Genomic DNA, 15,461 nt, shown 5'->3' on the forward strand with positions numbered 1-15,461 from the left:
CCCGACTCACGCCTTTAGGGCCTAGGCTACCGACTGTCGACACGAGTTGTCATTTTCATACAAATTTAGTTTTCGACTTTCTACATACACTACTGTTAAGCCATCTTGGCTAGACCCCTGAACGTATCACTATTTACTATTACTTTAAATATGGCAACATTATATTACAAAGTGACATTAGCTACTGTCAGTTGGCTTCGTCTAATTAAAAATACGACTATAGATGAGGTCAGTGTTGCTAACTACGAAAATATACCGCAGATTCGAAATAATTTTTTATGCTTAGTTAAAAAAGCGCCATAAATATTTTCTATTTATTGAGATGGAGTGCGTGTTGACATACTTGATAATTGATATGTAAAGGTCAACCGGTACCGGTCAAATAAACAAAAAGTTATGAATTGAGAAATTATAACTTTGCAGGGGTTGAGCTTAGAGACCTCTCGTAGAACAATTTTTTGCAGGTGATGACCTCATCTATCCCCTATTTGCCTTTGATCCACGACTTTTTGGCCACCCTGTATAAAATGCCCTCAGAAGTCAGAGGCCCTTAACCTTATGGAACAACTAGACGATCACCTTATTATAGTTAGGTTTAAAGACTTTATTTCTCAAAAAAGACAAAAAATGTCACTTACATGAGAATAATACTCTAGATAACGTAACATTGTAGTCGTTCTTAAAATAATCACAATAAAATATAGCCGTACATGCAAAAAATTTACAAAATAAAAGTAAACAATGAAATATGAATTAAAAGTAAGTAATAAGTAAGTAATAAGAAATGAATTTAAAAGTAATTTTGTTTAACATATTCACTTAGCTTTGATTTGAATGAATTAATAGAAGTAATATTTTTTATATCTGTGGGTAGTTTATTATACAGCTGTGCGCCTTCGTAGGTAAACATTTTTTTGCCGTAGTTCGTACGTACTTTAGGTAATGCAAGATAACTCGTTCGACGCATACTTCGTACACGTGGCGGTTTGGAGAAAGCTAAACTAGTGTGGAGAGAACTTGTTATACATTTTTTTACAAGAATACATGTGTTAGGGCTAGTTGATCTGGTTCTTAGGGTAGGAAATTAAACACTCCAATGATGACTTGATTTACTATATTTCACACACTGACCCTACGTAAAATGTATAAACACCAACTTGAACAAAGGAATTGCCTGTGCGCATGTGCTACAAGCTGTTTTATCCTTTAGTCCCCACTCTGACTCGACCTTCCCACTTCGGGCAGTTATTCGAGTCAATTCGTAACAATTCGTAAATAACCGAACGAGTCAAATGAGTAATTATTGCACATGCGCACTTGTAGCAAAAGAATATGTTTCATAAATTATTTAGAATATTATTAAATAAATAATAAAAGCTAACAGTCGGCCTTTCCTGACAATGTTTGCGTCTCGCAAAAAAAAGAAAAACAAAAACAATGCTTTGTAAATTACAACTCAAAACAGAAACAAAATTAATTCTATGTATCTTTTAACTTTCATTCTTGAATTACATCTCTTTAGTTAAATTGAACCTAAATTTAATTTATGTTTATTTATAATGGAATAAAAGATACAGGTATCACCTATTTCACGTCATTAAATATGTATCGGTAGAAATCCCTATTCATCGGCAAAGAAGACATGGGGTGTAGGCCGAGAGAAAAAGCCGGCGTAAAAAACTCTCGGTACTCTTTTAAAATATCAAGTCATCAATAATTAACAATAGTCTTATCATATCATATCTACTGTGACCTCTTCATATTCACAATAGTCTACTGTGACCTCTTTACATTCACAATAGTCTTACATAATATCTAAAATCTACTGTGACCTCTTCACATTCACAATAGTCTTATTACTTATATATCCAATCTACTGTGACCTCTTTACATTCACAATAGTCGGACACATCCAAATCTACTGTGACCTCTTTACATTCACAATAGTCACATACATACATAACTAAATCTTTTGAGATCTTTTTATGTTCACAATATAGTTTACATGACTAAATCTTTTGAGATCTCTTTATATTTACAATATATTTTACATTAAAGTTCACATCACTAAATGCATTGTGGTCTCTTTAAATTCACCATAAAGTTTACATAACTGAATCTGTTTTGTGATCTCTTTTTATTCACAATAAAGTTTACATAAATAAATCTGTTTTATCTCTTTACATTTAAAATAAAGTTAACATAACTAAATGCATTGTGATCTTTTTAAATTCACAATAAAGTTTACATAAGTAAATCTGTTTTATCTCTTTGCATTTAAAATAAAGTTTATATTACTAAATGTATTATGATCTCTTTATATTCACAATAAAGTTTACATAACTAAATGCATTGTGATCTCATTAAATTCACAATAAAGTTTACATAAGTAAATCTGTTTTATCTATTTACATTTAAAATAAAGTTTACGTAACTAAATGTATTGTGATCTCATTAAATTCACAATAAAGTTTACATAAGTAAATCAGTTTTATCTCTTTACATTTAAAATAAAGTATACATAACTAAATGCATTGTGATCTCATTAAATTCACAATAAAGTTTACATAAGTAAATCTGTTTTATCTCTTTACATTTAAAATAAAGTTTACGTAACTAAATGTATTGTGATCTCATTAAATTCACAATAAAGTTTACGTAACTAAATGTATTGTGATCTTTTTATGCATTGTGATCTTTAAAATTCACAATAAAGTTAACATAACTAAATGCATTGTGATCTCATTAAATTCACAATAAAGGTTACATAAGTAAATCTGTTTTATCTATTTACATTTAAAATAAAGTTTACGTAACTAAATGTATTGTGATCTCATTAAATTCACAATAAAGTTTACATAAGTAAATCAGTTTTATCTCTTTACATTTAAAATAAAGTATACATAACTAAATGCATTGTGATCTCATTAAATTCACAATAAAGTTTACATAAGTAAATCTGTTTTATCTCTTTACATTTAAAATAAAGTTTACGTAACTAAATGTATTGTGATCTCATTAAATTCACAATAAAGTTTACATAAGTAAATCTGTTTTATCTCTTTACATTTAAAATAAAGTTTACGTAACTAAATGTATTGTGATCTTTTTATGCATTGTGATCTTTAAAATTCACAATAAAGTTAACATAACTAAATCTGTTTTATATCTTTATATTTAAAATAAAGTTAACATAACTAAATGCATTGTGATCTCTTAATATTCACAATAAAGTTTATATGACTAAATCTATTGTGATCTCTTTATATTTACAATAAAGTTTACATTACTATATATATTGTGATCTCTTAATATTCACAATAAAGTTTATATAACTATATCTATTGTGATCTCTTAATATTCACAATAAAGTTTATATAACTATATCTATTGTGATATTTTTATTTTCAAAATAAAGTTTACATAACTAAATGCATTGTGATATTAGATTTAGTTATATAAACTACCCATATTCACAATAAAGTTTATATAACTATATCTATTGTGATCTCTTAATATTCACAATATAGTTTACATAACTAAATCCTTTGAGATATCTTTATATTCACAATAAAGTCCTACATAACTGAAACTACTGTGATCTTTTAAGATCACAATAAAGTTTTACCAAACTAAGTCCATTATGATCTCTTTATATTCACAATAGTGAATTTATCATGTGAAATTGATATTCGTATATGTTTTAATTGTACTTTATAATTTATATATTTTTTGTAAAACTTATGTTTACATTAATTGTCACACATTTAAGATGTAAGATTTTGTAAAATAATTAGTAGATTTAGTACTGTGTGTGATGTCGTAAGCTTATTAACTAAATAAATAAATAAATATTCTAGTCTATGTCAATTATACGAATAAATAGTGCGTAAGTACAAGGTACACATGTCAAAAGTGAAACTTCTTTGTAGATTAATTATTGAGTAATTAAGCTGACCAAATCCCATAATTTAATTTTCCCAGTCTTTCTATATTATTAAATGATACCAAGGCTAATTAAAAACCAGAGCTAAAATTAGTTAAATTAGTTCAATAATATAAGAAATTACTATCATAATTGCTAACTAATGTCCACATTTTGTAAAATAGCCAACTGGGTCTTAGCAAAAGGTCCAAACCAACAAAAAAAAAAAATGGTAATTTTTTCCCATAATAAAATAATAATGATATTGATATGTATTAAAAACACCATCGGTGTTCAAGTCTCAATCGCTCTCTCCCTCTTTTCTTTGACAAAAACGCTGCAGATTTTCGTGCAGACTTCAGAAAAAATACTTATCGAAAGCACAACAAATACTTGAACTATTACTACTACAACCCTACTTCTTTAGAGTATTATTTTTCATCAACATATTTCAACGCACTCAAAACTTACTTATTATATTAAGCCATCACTTTTATTAGGATACTATCACTTCTGGAGATGAATTAAATGTGAAATTACTTTATCAAATAATTTGACATTACTTTGTCAAATACAACCTCATTGGTAACCGATCAAGATGATACAATAATTTTCTTACATTATTAAATTTCATTACAACATTTAATCAATTCTGTTTTAAGATATTTTATCATCAGACATAATGAAAGTATTTCATATCCATTATTAAGACCAATAACAAAAATAAAATAAAAAAAAAAAACTAACCAAGTATTGATTGGTTTGTAGGGAATACATAATATGTTAAAAGGTCATATGTAATTTTGAATTTCTAAGCACATAGCCACAGTACACAAAAAGAACAACAGCCTTAGCAAGCAAGTTAAATTGTCGACATGACGTGACATCGAAGTTTCAGATTTGTTAATGAAATTGAGACTTATGTCTGTTTGATGCTGTATCAAAAAGCAACCCTTTGTAATATACCCAAAGTGAATTACCGCAAAAGAAATGTCATGAAAGACTAGGCTCTTCAGTATGTTAACATTCAGCAGAGTCTTACTCATTTGAAGTAAATCAAACTTCTTTATCAGCAATGCCAACTTTGAATGCTCCCATTTAACATGGTACATGTAAAATTGACTACGGGAGGATTACTAATTCCTCCTTAAAACCTAAACTTGCGAATGCTTGCTTCTTATATATTTTAAATCTCTAAGCAGCAAAAAAAATATAATAATATTAATACCTCATAATATACAGTCTTACTGTGTCGTTGTCCTATAGAGTCATCTTACCAGGTCATCTTTTTCATCTTTGCTACCCTTGCTCTCACTTAAAACCAGAAATACCATCAGCTTTCTAATAGTACCCTGATGCGAGGCCCTGTGTAATACAACACCCATGATTTGTAGTGGCAACGCCTGCGTAGCCACTCGATCTGCTGCAGCTTCGTGGTAAGTTTAACTTACGACTGCCCTATAGCCTGCACCTACTGCATTGGAAAGCAAGCTGCTTTAGTCTCACCAATGAAACAACCATAAGGTTCGACTTCTATATGCCTCGTCCCTAAAACGACTTCGTAACTCAGGACTAAAACCCTGGATTCTTATTGGGTCTAGTCATACTGGAAACAATCGTTACACAAAAGAAAAACATTGTACATTATTACTCCAGCCATCTTAATCTATAAGGATTGGCGTCGATTCTAAGTAACAAAGACACTCTATAAAATCAAATAATTTTTTTTATTAATACATATATTTAAGATAGTTTAGAATATTATTCAACGTAGTAATAAAAAAAAAAATATTGTTTGTATTGATTATATATATAAAACATTTAAGTTTTAATTACCAATAAAATATACTTCAAACAATACGTTTCAATTGAATTTTCGTATAACAAAGTCATAATATGATATTAAACTTACCTTCTACGATAAATGGCGAAAATTATTGTAAAATTTATTACTTTTGTAAATACCTTAATATTAAACTAACTGAACTTCTAAAAATGAATAATTATTTTAAAGTATAAATTATATATGTAAAAACCTTATTATAATAACAGTCACTAAATAATTTCTAAAAATGGTATAAAATATATATAAAAAAAAAAAAATTGAAATAATTAGTTCTGTAAAAATATTATAATATTAAACAGACTTGAAACTTCTAAAAATAATAAATTAATTAAATGTAACTTATTATAATATTCAACTTGCCAAATAATTTCAAAAATGGTAAAACATTTATAATAAAGTAGTCTGTAAAAATAAAACTTTATTAAAATATTCAACTCACCAAAGAACCTCTAAAAAAAATGGTAAAATTATTATTATAAAAAATAAATTAGTTCTGTAAGAAACTTATTATAGTATTAAATCGGCTTGGAACTTCTAAAAATAATAAATTAATTAAATGTATCTTATTATAATATTCAAGTTGCCTAATAATTTCAAAAATGGTAAAACATTTATAATAAAGTAGTCTGTAAAAATAAAACTTTATTAAAATATTCAACTCACCAAATAACCTCTAAAAAAAAAAATTGTTAAAATATGAGACAAAATTAAACTAATTACTTGTGTAATCTGTCGTAAATCTTAATATATAAATTACGTGTCACGTTGTTTGTCCACTATCGACTCCTGACTACCGAACCGATATCAAATATTTTGCACACCGTGTGCAGTTTGATCTAACTTAAAATATAGGATAGCTTACATTTCAATTTATATTATTTTATTGCAAAATATTTGTTTATTATTGAACAGTCACAATTCTAACAGATGGCGCTGTGTTGAAAGTACCAACGTTTCACATAAGCTACAATTCAACGGCATAACAACCAATAAAGCATGGTGGTCCCCATGACTAGTGTTCTCCTACCGTCTCCCTTGAATAGTTTACTACTATGTAATATAAGAAAAACCTTAGCCACAGCAACGCGCTTGGCCGGTCTGCTAGTATCTTATAATAATGATTCAATTTATTTCAACTAAACCGACGGTAAGTATTATAAAAATATGTAATGTAACAGCTTTAAAATAAATAACGTTATATGTTTTACAGGACAGGTTCGGTGGCCGTCGATGCATAACTCATAGCACCGAGTACATACCTCGCCATAATGTCTCCCTACCAGAACGTTTCTTAAACACTCACTATAAAATTCTAATTAGTGGACGTAACTACATATTATCAATTATAATTATCAAAAACTATATATACATCTAACGTAACTCGAGTAAATCTCAACAAAGACTAATAAAAACATATGAGGATCGGCCGAGTAAAAATATTTGGGATCACCCTCATCAAATATTATAAAATTATGTATTTCGAACACTCGTATAGGATTCATTTTCTTCCATTTATGTTAGGTAGGTATGAAGGACTTCAGCTGGGAAGTTTTGATTTTCATCGATATAAGACGACAAGACAGGGCCGACGGGTTATAGTTGGTAAAAAATTTAGATAACCTAAAACAGCACAGTCCCACACTTCCTACGCAATAGCACAGTCTTCCGTTAGTAAAAATACAAAACTTCATAATCGTAAGCTAGGTTTCATAACAAATGTAACTAATTTACCTTCAAAGGTGTAATAAAAATAATAAAAAAAAGAGTACCTACATCTTTAGGTTACAAAATGTAGAAAGGAAAAAAAAATCGCATACCTCGTGGGCGTTAATCCTTTACACCAAGGATATGATATACCATATCAGTTTACCTCGATGGCATCCCGCTCTTCTGATTTGTTAGGGCTAGTTGATCTGGTTCTTAGGGTAGGAAATTAAACACTCCAATGATGACTTGATTTACTATATTTCACACACTGACCCTACGTAAAATGTATAAACACCAACTTGAACAAAGGAATTGCCTGTGCGCATGTGCTACAAGCTGTTTTATCCTTTAGTCCCCACTCTGACTCGACCTTCCCACTTCGGGCAGTTATTCGAGTCAATTCGTAACAATTCGTAAATAACCGAACGAGTCAAATGAGTAATTATTGCACATGCGCACTTGTAGCAAAAGAATATGTTTCATAAATTATTTAGAATATTATTAAATAAATAATAAAAGCTAACACATGTGTGATAAATATAAAGTTGTTTTAGATTCATTATGTTTGTGTCTCGATATATATTTATGGTAGGTGCAAGATAATTATAGTGGAACAGTATTTTTATAATTTTATTTTGTAATACTTGAATATTTATTAATTTAGTTTTAGCGGCGCTGCCCCATACTTCAATTAAATAAAGTAGATGTGGCTTGACCAAAGAGTTGTAGATGGTGTAACGTACCTGACGTGGGATACACCGAGCAATGTGTCGAAGTGATCCCATAAGTGAACAGAGCTTCGATCTGATGTGCTCAATTTGTGTATTCCACGTCAAACCGCTATCCATTCTAAGACCGAGATATTTTTCTGTACTTTTTTCTTCTATGACCGTGTTATTTATTTTTAATGGATCATGAGGTAAAACTTTTTTATTTTTAGATTTAAATATAATGTAGCATGATTTCGACGCGTTGACAGTGAGTAAATTATATTGAAACCAAGTGAAGAGTAGATTAAGGTCTTCTTGGGCTCTGCTGAAGATATCTTTGACTGAACTGCCAAAGTAGAATAAACACGTATCATCTGCATATAAAGCAAGGTGACCGTTTAATCCAATTTCATGCAAGTTATTTATATAAATAAGAAAGAGTAATGGACCCAAAATAGAACCCTGTGGAACGCCGTATTCGATAGGCAACGGTTTACTCTGAGTATTATCTATTTTAACTACCTGAAATCGATTTTTTAAATATGATTGAAAAATTTTGAGAGCTGTGCCTTTGATTCCAATGCATTCAAGCTTTTGTAGTAATAGTTTATGGCTTACAGTATCAAATGCTTTTTTTAAATCAATAAATACACCTAACGTAATGTTTTTATTATCTATGTTGGTCTTAATTTTGGTAATTAAGTCAATAGTTGCAGTTAAAGTATTACTTTTTGGTCTAAAACCATACTGTCGTTCAAATAAAAAATTTATAGACGTTAGATACTTTGTAAGACGGTTATATAGTATCTTTTCAAGTATTTTACTTATTATGGGTAGCACCGAGATTGGTCTATAGTTTCCAGTATTAGTTTTAGATCCAGATTTAAAAATGGGAGTAACTTTAGCTATTTTTAGAGAGTCTGGGAAATCTCCAATTTCTAATAATTTGTTAAAACATTTAGATAGGTTTTTAGCAATATGATCTTTTATACATTTTATAGATTTTGTGCTAATACCGTCCAGGCCTGCACTACAATGTGTATCCAAATTATTTATTACTTTTAAAATTTCGTCACTACTACATGGTTCTAGTATCATCAAGTTTGTAGACTGTTTAGTTGAAGGTAAAGCTTTTGAAAAATTATCATGATAGCTTTTTGGTATTTCGTCAGCCAGAATTTTACCTATTCCAGTGAAGTATCGGTTAAATTCCTCACAAATATTGTTTTTATTAGTAATTTCGATAGAATTTATTATAATTTTCGAAGGCCCACAGCTAGTATTTGTTTTATTTTTTGCTAGGTCATTTACAAGGTTCCACATTTTTTTCGGATTATTTTTTAATTTTATGAATTTTTGAAAGTAATAGGCATCTTTGGTATCCCTAATGCGTTTACAAACATAGTTTTTATAGTCTTCGAATTCTTTCTTTGTAGTTTCACAGTCACGCATGTTTTTTAATTTTATCCATAGTTTATTTCTTTGGTTTATTTCGCTGATTAAATCATTATTAATCCAATCCTTTTGAGGTTCATTAAGTATTTTCTTTTTGATTGTTTTACAGTTGTTTACGTGATCTATAATAGAATTTTCCAGTATCTTGTAGTCATCATTATCTTCGTCAAGTCCAAGAGTTGTTGTTAATTTTCCCAATTTTTCGTAATCGATCGCTTGGTACTCGATAATTTCTTTCTTCAGAATCTTGACAGTTTTTAACTCTACATATATATGTTTATGGTCTGACATAGAAGATTCTATTAAAGCCATGTGAAAGTGATCTTTTATTAAGTTCGTTGTAGCGTGATCTAATATAGATTTTCGTGTTGTTGAATCCCTTGTGGAATACTTTTTAGATATTTTATTGAGTATTGTATATCCAATTTCGTTCATAAGTTCAATGTACTGCTTAGATTTAGTGTTTTTAGTTAATAAATCTGTATTGAAATCTCCAAAAACTATAGCTCTGCGTCTTCTCCGAAGCTGTTGAGTGTATGCTTCAAGGAATTGATTGTAGTTAGTATTACCAGGGTAATAGATGACACCTACTTCTATTTTATATCTTTTTAATTGTACCCAAAGATAATTATTTCCATCCTGGTAGATTGATTCTGACAAGTTGTGCTCAAGACTGTTATGAACATATATAGAAACTCCACCACCAATTGTATCTGTACGAAAATTGTAATAGTGTGTGTAATTTGGTAGTTTTAGTTCACAAGCCTGTTTCTCATTTTTGATCCAGGTTTCAGTTAGTAATATTATGTGTATAGTTGTCGAGAACGATTTAAGCACGCATTGTAGTTCATCAAACTTTCCTTGTTTGCAAATACTTCGAGCATTTAGATAAAAGAATGACAGTCTGAAATTAGTTTTTTGTATGTCGTTGTAGCTGTCGAGCACTTGATATGTGTTTACATTCGCTATTGCCTCTTTAATTATCAGTTTTTTGATGAAGTTTTTATTATGAATGGTGTTCCGTTTTTATATTTTATTGTTATGTCTCTTTCGCCATTACTTTGACGTCGGAGCAATTCTTCTTTTAAGTTTTTTAGGAATTTTTGCTGTGCTGGAGTTTGGTCTGAGAAAATTTGTATTGTTGAAGGCAGCTTACTTTTGTTTTGAAGAAGAAATTTGACTGTGTCTGAAGAGTTATAGAATACCTTAACTCGACGAATTTTCGTTGGATTATATTTGCCTAACCTAATAATTTTTATCGGTTTCGGAACATCTTCTGTAAGTGCTCGGAATATATTAAATATATCGGTTTCGTCTTTAAGCATATTTTCTCTTAAATTATTGGTATTTTGTTCTGGTAGCCCAACCATAATGATGTTTTTCTTTCTTTTATTTCGTTCGTTTACTTCTTGAATCAATTCTTCGCTAAACATTGGTTGGATAAGCTTTGAAGATGTCTGGGGTTCAGTAAGACTCATTTTATTCACACTGGTTTCTAAAGTATTGATTTTATTTTCTCCTAAAATAAGTTTCTTCTCTAATTGACTCATTTGTTTTTTAATTTCAGTATGTTCTTTGTGAATACTAGATGAAGATCCTTTTATTTCATTTATTTGAGATTTTATTTCCGAAATATTTTCATGAATTATTATTCTTGTTTGCTCATTTGATGATCTAATTTCCGTAATCTGATTTTTTACCTCAGCAATACTGTTCTGCATTTTGTTCATGATTTGCTCATTTGATTCATTATTTTTCTCTAAGAGTGATATTATGTGGGACAATTCGGAACGTACAGACTTAATTTCGTTTAAACACTTGCATTCATGATCAAGTGGTTGTTTTCGTTTGCGATTTGTTATATAGTCCGTTTCCATATTACGCAACTTTGACAAGTCCGGTTGTGAACCGCCACTTGCATGTGTTGGTGAACGCATAACATTCATTATAAAATATGTGCGTGTTGACTCGTTACTAAACTATACTTGCCTATTGGTGTAAGCAGGCTAAAAAATAGTTTCTGTTTCCTTCCCTCGAGGTGGTGAGGGGGGCCGCTGTGCACTACACTCGCGATTTTTTGTCCTTGGTGTATGTAATAAGCAAAACAACACAAAAACAAAATGCTAGTTGTAAACCATTTGAGCCGTAGTAACCAGCTAATAGGTCCGAGTTCCAAACGACAATAAATAAATTAACTAGCAATGACTCCGTGCACACGTCCACTCAGCAAAAGATTCGAACGACTTCTCCTAGTTATTAACGCTTATTGAGATTTACATTTACTAACTCTTGGTACTATATAAATTCATAGTGGCGATATCAGGACAATGATGGTAGGGTTGAAATCAGAACCAATTTCTGAGTTAGGGTTGATAATAAAATTAGGGTACGATTTGCCTACACGAGCGATCTAGGGTGCTCCCCACTACTTCCCCGATATTGCCTCTGATTTTAGGGCCGTGTGTAGACACTTTTAGACAAAATAATTATGCAGTAAAACTCACTCCGATTTCAGGCTCTTGGTTACTTAACCATAGTATATGTAGGTATGTATGTACAAAAAAATCCAATGAGCATAGACAGTAGTAGAATTTATTTATTTTATTAAAAATATTAGATTTTTTTCATATGCCAAAAACTTCGCTATGATTTATTTGATACAACATAAAAAAACCTCAAGCTTTGCACGTAAGTTAACAAGAATTGTGAGATGCGCAGAATTCGTAGAAATTTTGCTGCTGACTTCTTTGAACTCTTCCACCATCAAATTCTAAGTAACGTGCCAATCCTTGCAGTACTATACGTTGGCGCGTATCCAGTTTGTGTAACTAGAGACTCGAGTATTGACGCCTGGAAAGCGTGGGTGAGCGCACGTGTATCCCCAAGACGTTATCCCGACAAGTATATCTTTTTTGTGTAATAACGGTCCTCCTGAGTCACCCTGGCATGTATCTTTGCCACCTTCATCAAGAACACCGGCACATAACATCGTTCCAGTGATATCAGGCCAGTCTTCGAAACCAGGCTGTTTCTTGAGAGCGGCATACCTTTCAGCGCAAATATTTTGATTGATAACTTTTAGATCAACATCCCGCAGCTGCTCCGATGGTCTACCCCCAGACTGAAATATAAGCCAAAGCTTTCTGTTTATAATAATTTAAGATGCAAGTGTAGGTACAGATACTGGCAAACTTCTTGAGCATTAAACAAGGGAGTGGGGTAAAGTTTGCGCAGCGCGGGACACAAACGTCAACTGATTTACCAATCACGCGATCGACACGTCACTCTCCCGCCGCCGCGCACCTCCCCCCCACCTCCCAGTGATACCTAAAAATCTCGCTAGGACATTTGTTCAAGATGTTTGCCAGTATCTGTACCTATAGCACATATTACGTTTATACGCCCTAGCAAATAAAAGGTAATTAAAAATGATCATTATGTAACTGGACATTAAATCTTTTTTAATAGAAAGCAAACCTTCCTCTCTATTTACCTAAGCCTTCGTCTCCTTTGATTGTACCGTGTTATGTAATGTACCTAATAAATATATATATATATATAAATGGTATGTTGGTTTGTGTACGCTTCAAAAACTCAAAAAGTTCTGCACCGATCGAGCTGAAATTTTAGCATGCATCAAGGATTGTTTTTATCTTTTTTTTTCCACGAGTTTTGCAAAATTAAACTTACATGAAATGTAAATTCGTTGTTTTGTTTGTCATTTCTCAACCATTCAATCACAATGTGCCACAGTGAAGCGTACAGATAGTATGTAATAAAACCTAATACAAGGTTTTATAGTATAATACATAAGTTCTTATATTTGATGGATCTGTTTTAGTTTATAAATTATTTAGATTCTTACCGACGTTGTACCCCAACCAACCGCATTGACCGTTGTTCCAGCGGGAAGATTATAACTGGGTCCTGCAATACGAGCTCGGCCTACTCGACTAGACATTATAGCGCTGACTTGTAGTTTCACAATAGCTATGTCATTGAGTTGTAATGCCGCAATATAATTTTCATGCAATTTTAACTGAGACACTTTGAATGTGTATCCACCGCTTGAAGACATTGTTGAACCGAGCACGACTCTCCAAGACGATGGTAGGGCACCGCTGTAAAGACGAAGTATTATGGTTTGGACTTAAATGGCGCTATTTCTCATGAACACAAGTGTCTATAAATATTATGTTTTTTATATAATTTAGTCTTCAAAAAAAATCAGTGGCGCTACAACCTCTTTAGGTCATGGCCTCAGGTTTCTGAATCCGTTTCATGATCATTTTTTAAATCTAATAGGCAAGTAGGTGATCAGCCTCCAGTGCCTGACACACGCCGTCGACTTTTTGGGTCTATGACATGTCGGTTTCCTGACGATGTTTTCCTTCACTGTTCGAGCAAATGTTAAATGCGCACATAGAATGAAAGTCCATTGTTGCACAGCCGGGGATCGAACCTACGACCCAGGTATGAGAGTTGCACGCTGACGTCTCTAGGCCAACACTGCTCTAATTTAGTAATATCTATGATCTATTGACATTTGATTATCAAAATCTTTAGGAGTAGATTAATTATAACAATTATTTTTCTAATTTACGCAAGTCATGTGCTAAACTTATTACTTATGTAAGAAATTATTTGCCTTCCTAAGTAACCATTAAGTCTGAGTACGAACATTTGCTTCTTTTATAATAAGTTTACTCACTTATAGCAATGCGCAGCCGATAACACAACTTTGGATGTGATAAGTGACCCTCCACACGCCTGATACCACCAACCGCCCCAACTCAATGTTTGCATGTTACTCATGAATGGGTATGATTCAATGGTGGTAATGTTACCACCGACAATTCGGTTTGAGGATCGGGATTCAGCTGTAAAATGGCTTTAATTATTTTTAAGCTATTGCATAGATTTTATCGCGGGCTTTGAGCGCGGCGACCGAATCAAGAAATTCCGTAACGAAAAAAAACCTAACACACGATGACGTAATATAGGTGCGGAACGCATACTACGCATTCCCATCTCTCTGACGAGATCGGTGACGTAGCGTGAGCGCGGCCGGTGCAGCCGGTACGCGTTAGAGTGAGACAGACTATAAAGGCGTTTTAGTCTGAGTCTGGTAGAGTGGTAGATTGAAATAATATCAAAGAAAAAAACTTGAATTAATATCAAAGAAAAACAAATACTGCAAAAGTTGATAAAAAATGCTCTGCAATAGCTTTACCGCGGCAGTCCCCGAATAACCACACGTTTTTCACTTCAGCGCTTTGGCCAGTCAACTTAATTACCTAACTTAAACACCCTATGTGAAATTGCAATATAAAAAAGTAAAACAATTTTTTAAACCTGGAAGTAAAGTCTTGGACAATATTGTGCCTGAATGGAAGTCAAAACAGTAATACTGCTTTGGAGACTTTATCCGATTGCATTTTTTTTTAATTCAAATAAATATTGAAAAGGCCAAAATTCGTTAAAAGTTAATTCCGATCGGATAATGAGTCTATGATCTAGTCACAAATATTAGAAATTACTTTACCGACAACAGCCGCCCCCATTAGTAAAAATACCAATACGCGCATGGTTTCTTTTGGACTACTCTAAGTTTTCAGAGACTGCTTATATTCAACCATCTTATCGCCTAAGTGCAGTATTAATAAAATCTGAAGTAGGCATGGCTTAACGTCTTATTAAGTCTTTAGAAATCAATTTGACTAGGTATAAAACGTGTTTTAGAGTGGTTAATATATTAATAAAGCTTCAATTAGTTGTAGGTTTATTTTAGCTGTTTTAATAAAATTATACCCGCTAA

General features: G+C 31.6%; 1 protein-coding gene across 1 annotated transcript; it reads right to left on the reverse strand.

Moving 5' to 3' along the window:
• Positions 1-12,220: 12,220 nt before the first annotated feature.
• LOC125059606 (trypsin, alkaline B-like) lies at positions 12,221-15,232 on the reverse strand. Its single transcript, XM_047664087.1, has 4 exons — positions 15,189-15,232; positions 14,355-14,523; positions 13,509-13,764; positions 12,221-12,764 (listed from the first exon to the last, which is right to left on the reverse strand). Exons 1-4 carry the CDS (start codon positions 15,229-15,231, stop codon positions 12,441-12,443), a joined length of 792 nt encoding a protein of 263 aa, XP_047520043.1. The 5' UTR covers position 15,232; the 3' UTR covers positions 12,221-12,440.
• Between the last annotated feature and the right edge of the window lie 229 nt (positions 15,233-15,461).

Source organism: Pieris napi, chromosome 20 (assembly GCF_905475465.1).
Source record: "Pieris napi chromosome 20, ilPieNapi1.2, whole genome shotgun sequence".
Lineage (NCBI taxonomy): Eukaryota > Metazoa > Arthropoda > Insecta > Lepidoptera > Pieridae > Pieris > Pieris napi.

What these genes read in the sequence shown, in the direction of transcription:
- LOC125059606 (XM_047664087.1), bottom strand. Translation starts at nt 15,231, where the DNA reads ATGCGCGTATTGGTATTTTTACTAATGGGGGCGGCTGTTGTCG. An exon ending in AATGGGGGCGGCTGTTGTCG is followed by an intron (nt 14,524 to 15,188) that starts GTAAAGTAATTT and finishes GCCATTTTACAG; the next exon opens with CTGAATCCCGATCCTCAAAC. An exon ending in TTGGTTGGGGTACAACGTCG is followed by an intron (nt 12,765 to 13,508) that starts GTAAGAATCTAA and finishes CTTATATTTCAG; the next exon opens with TCTGGGGGTAGACCATCGGA.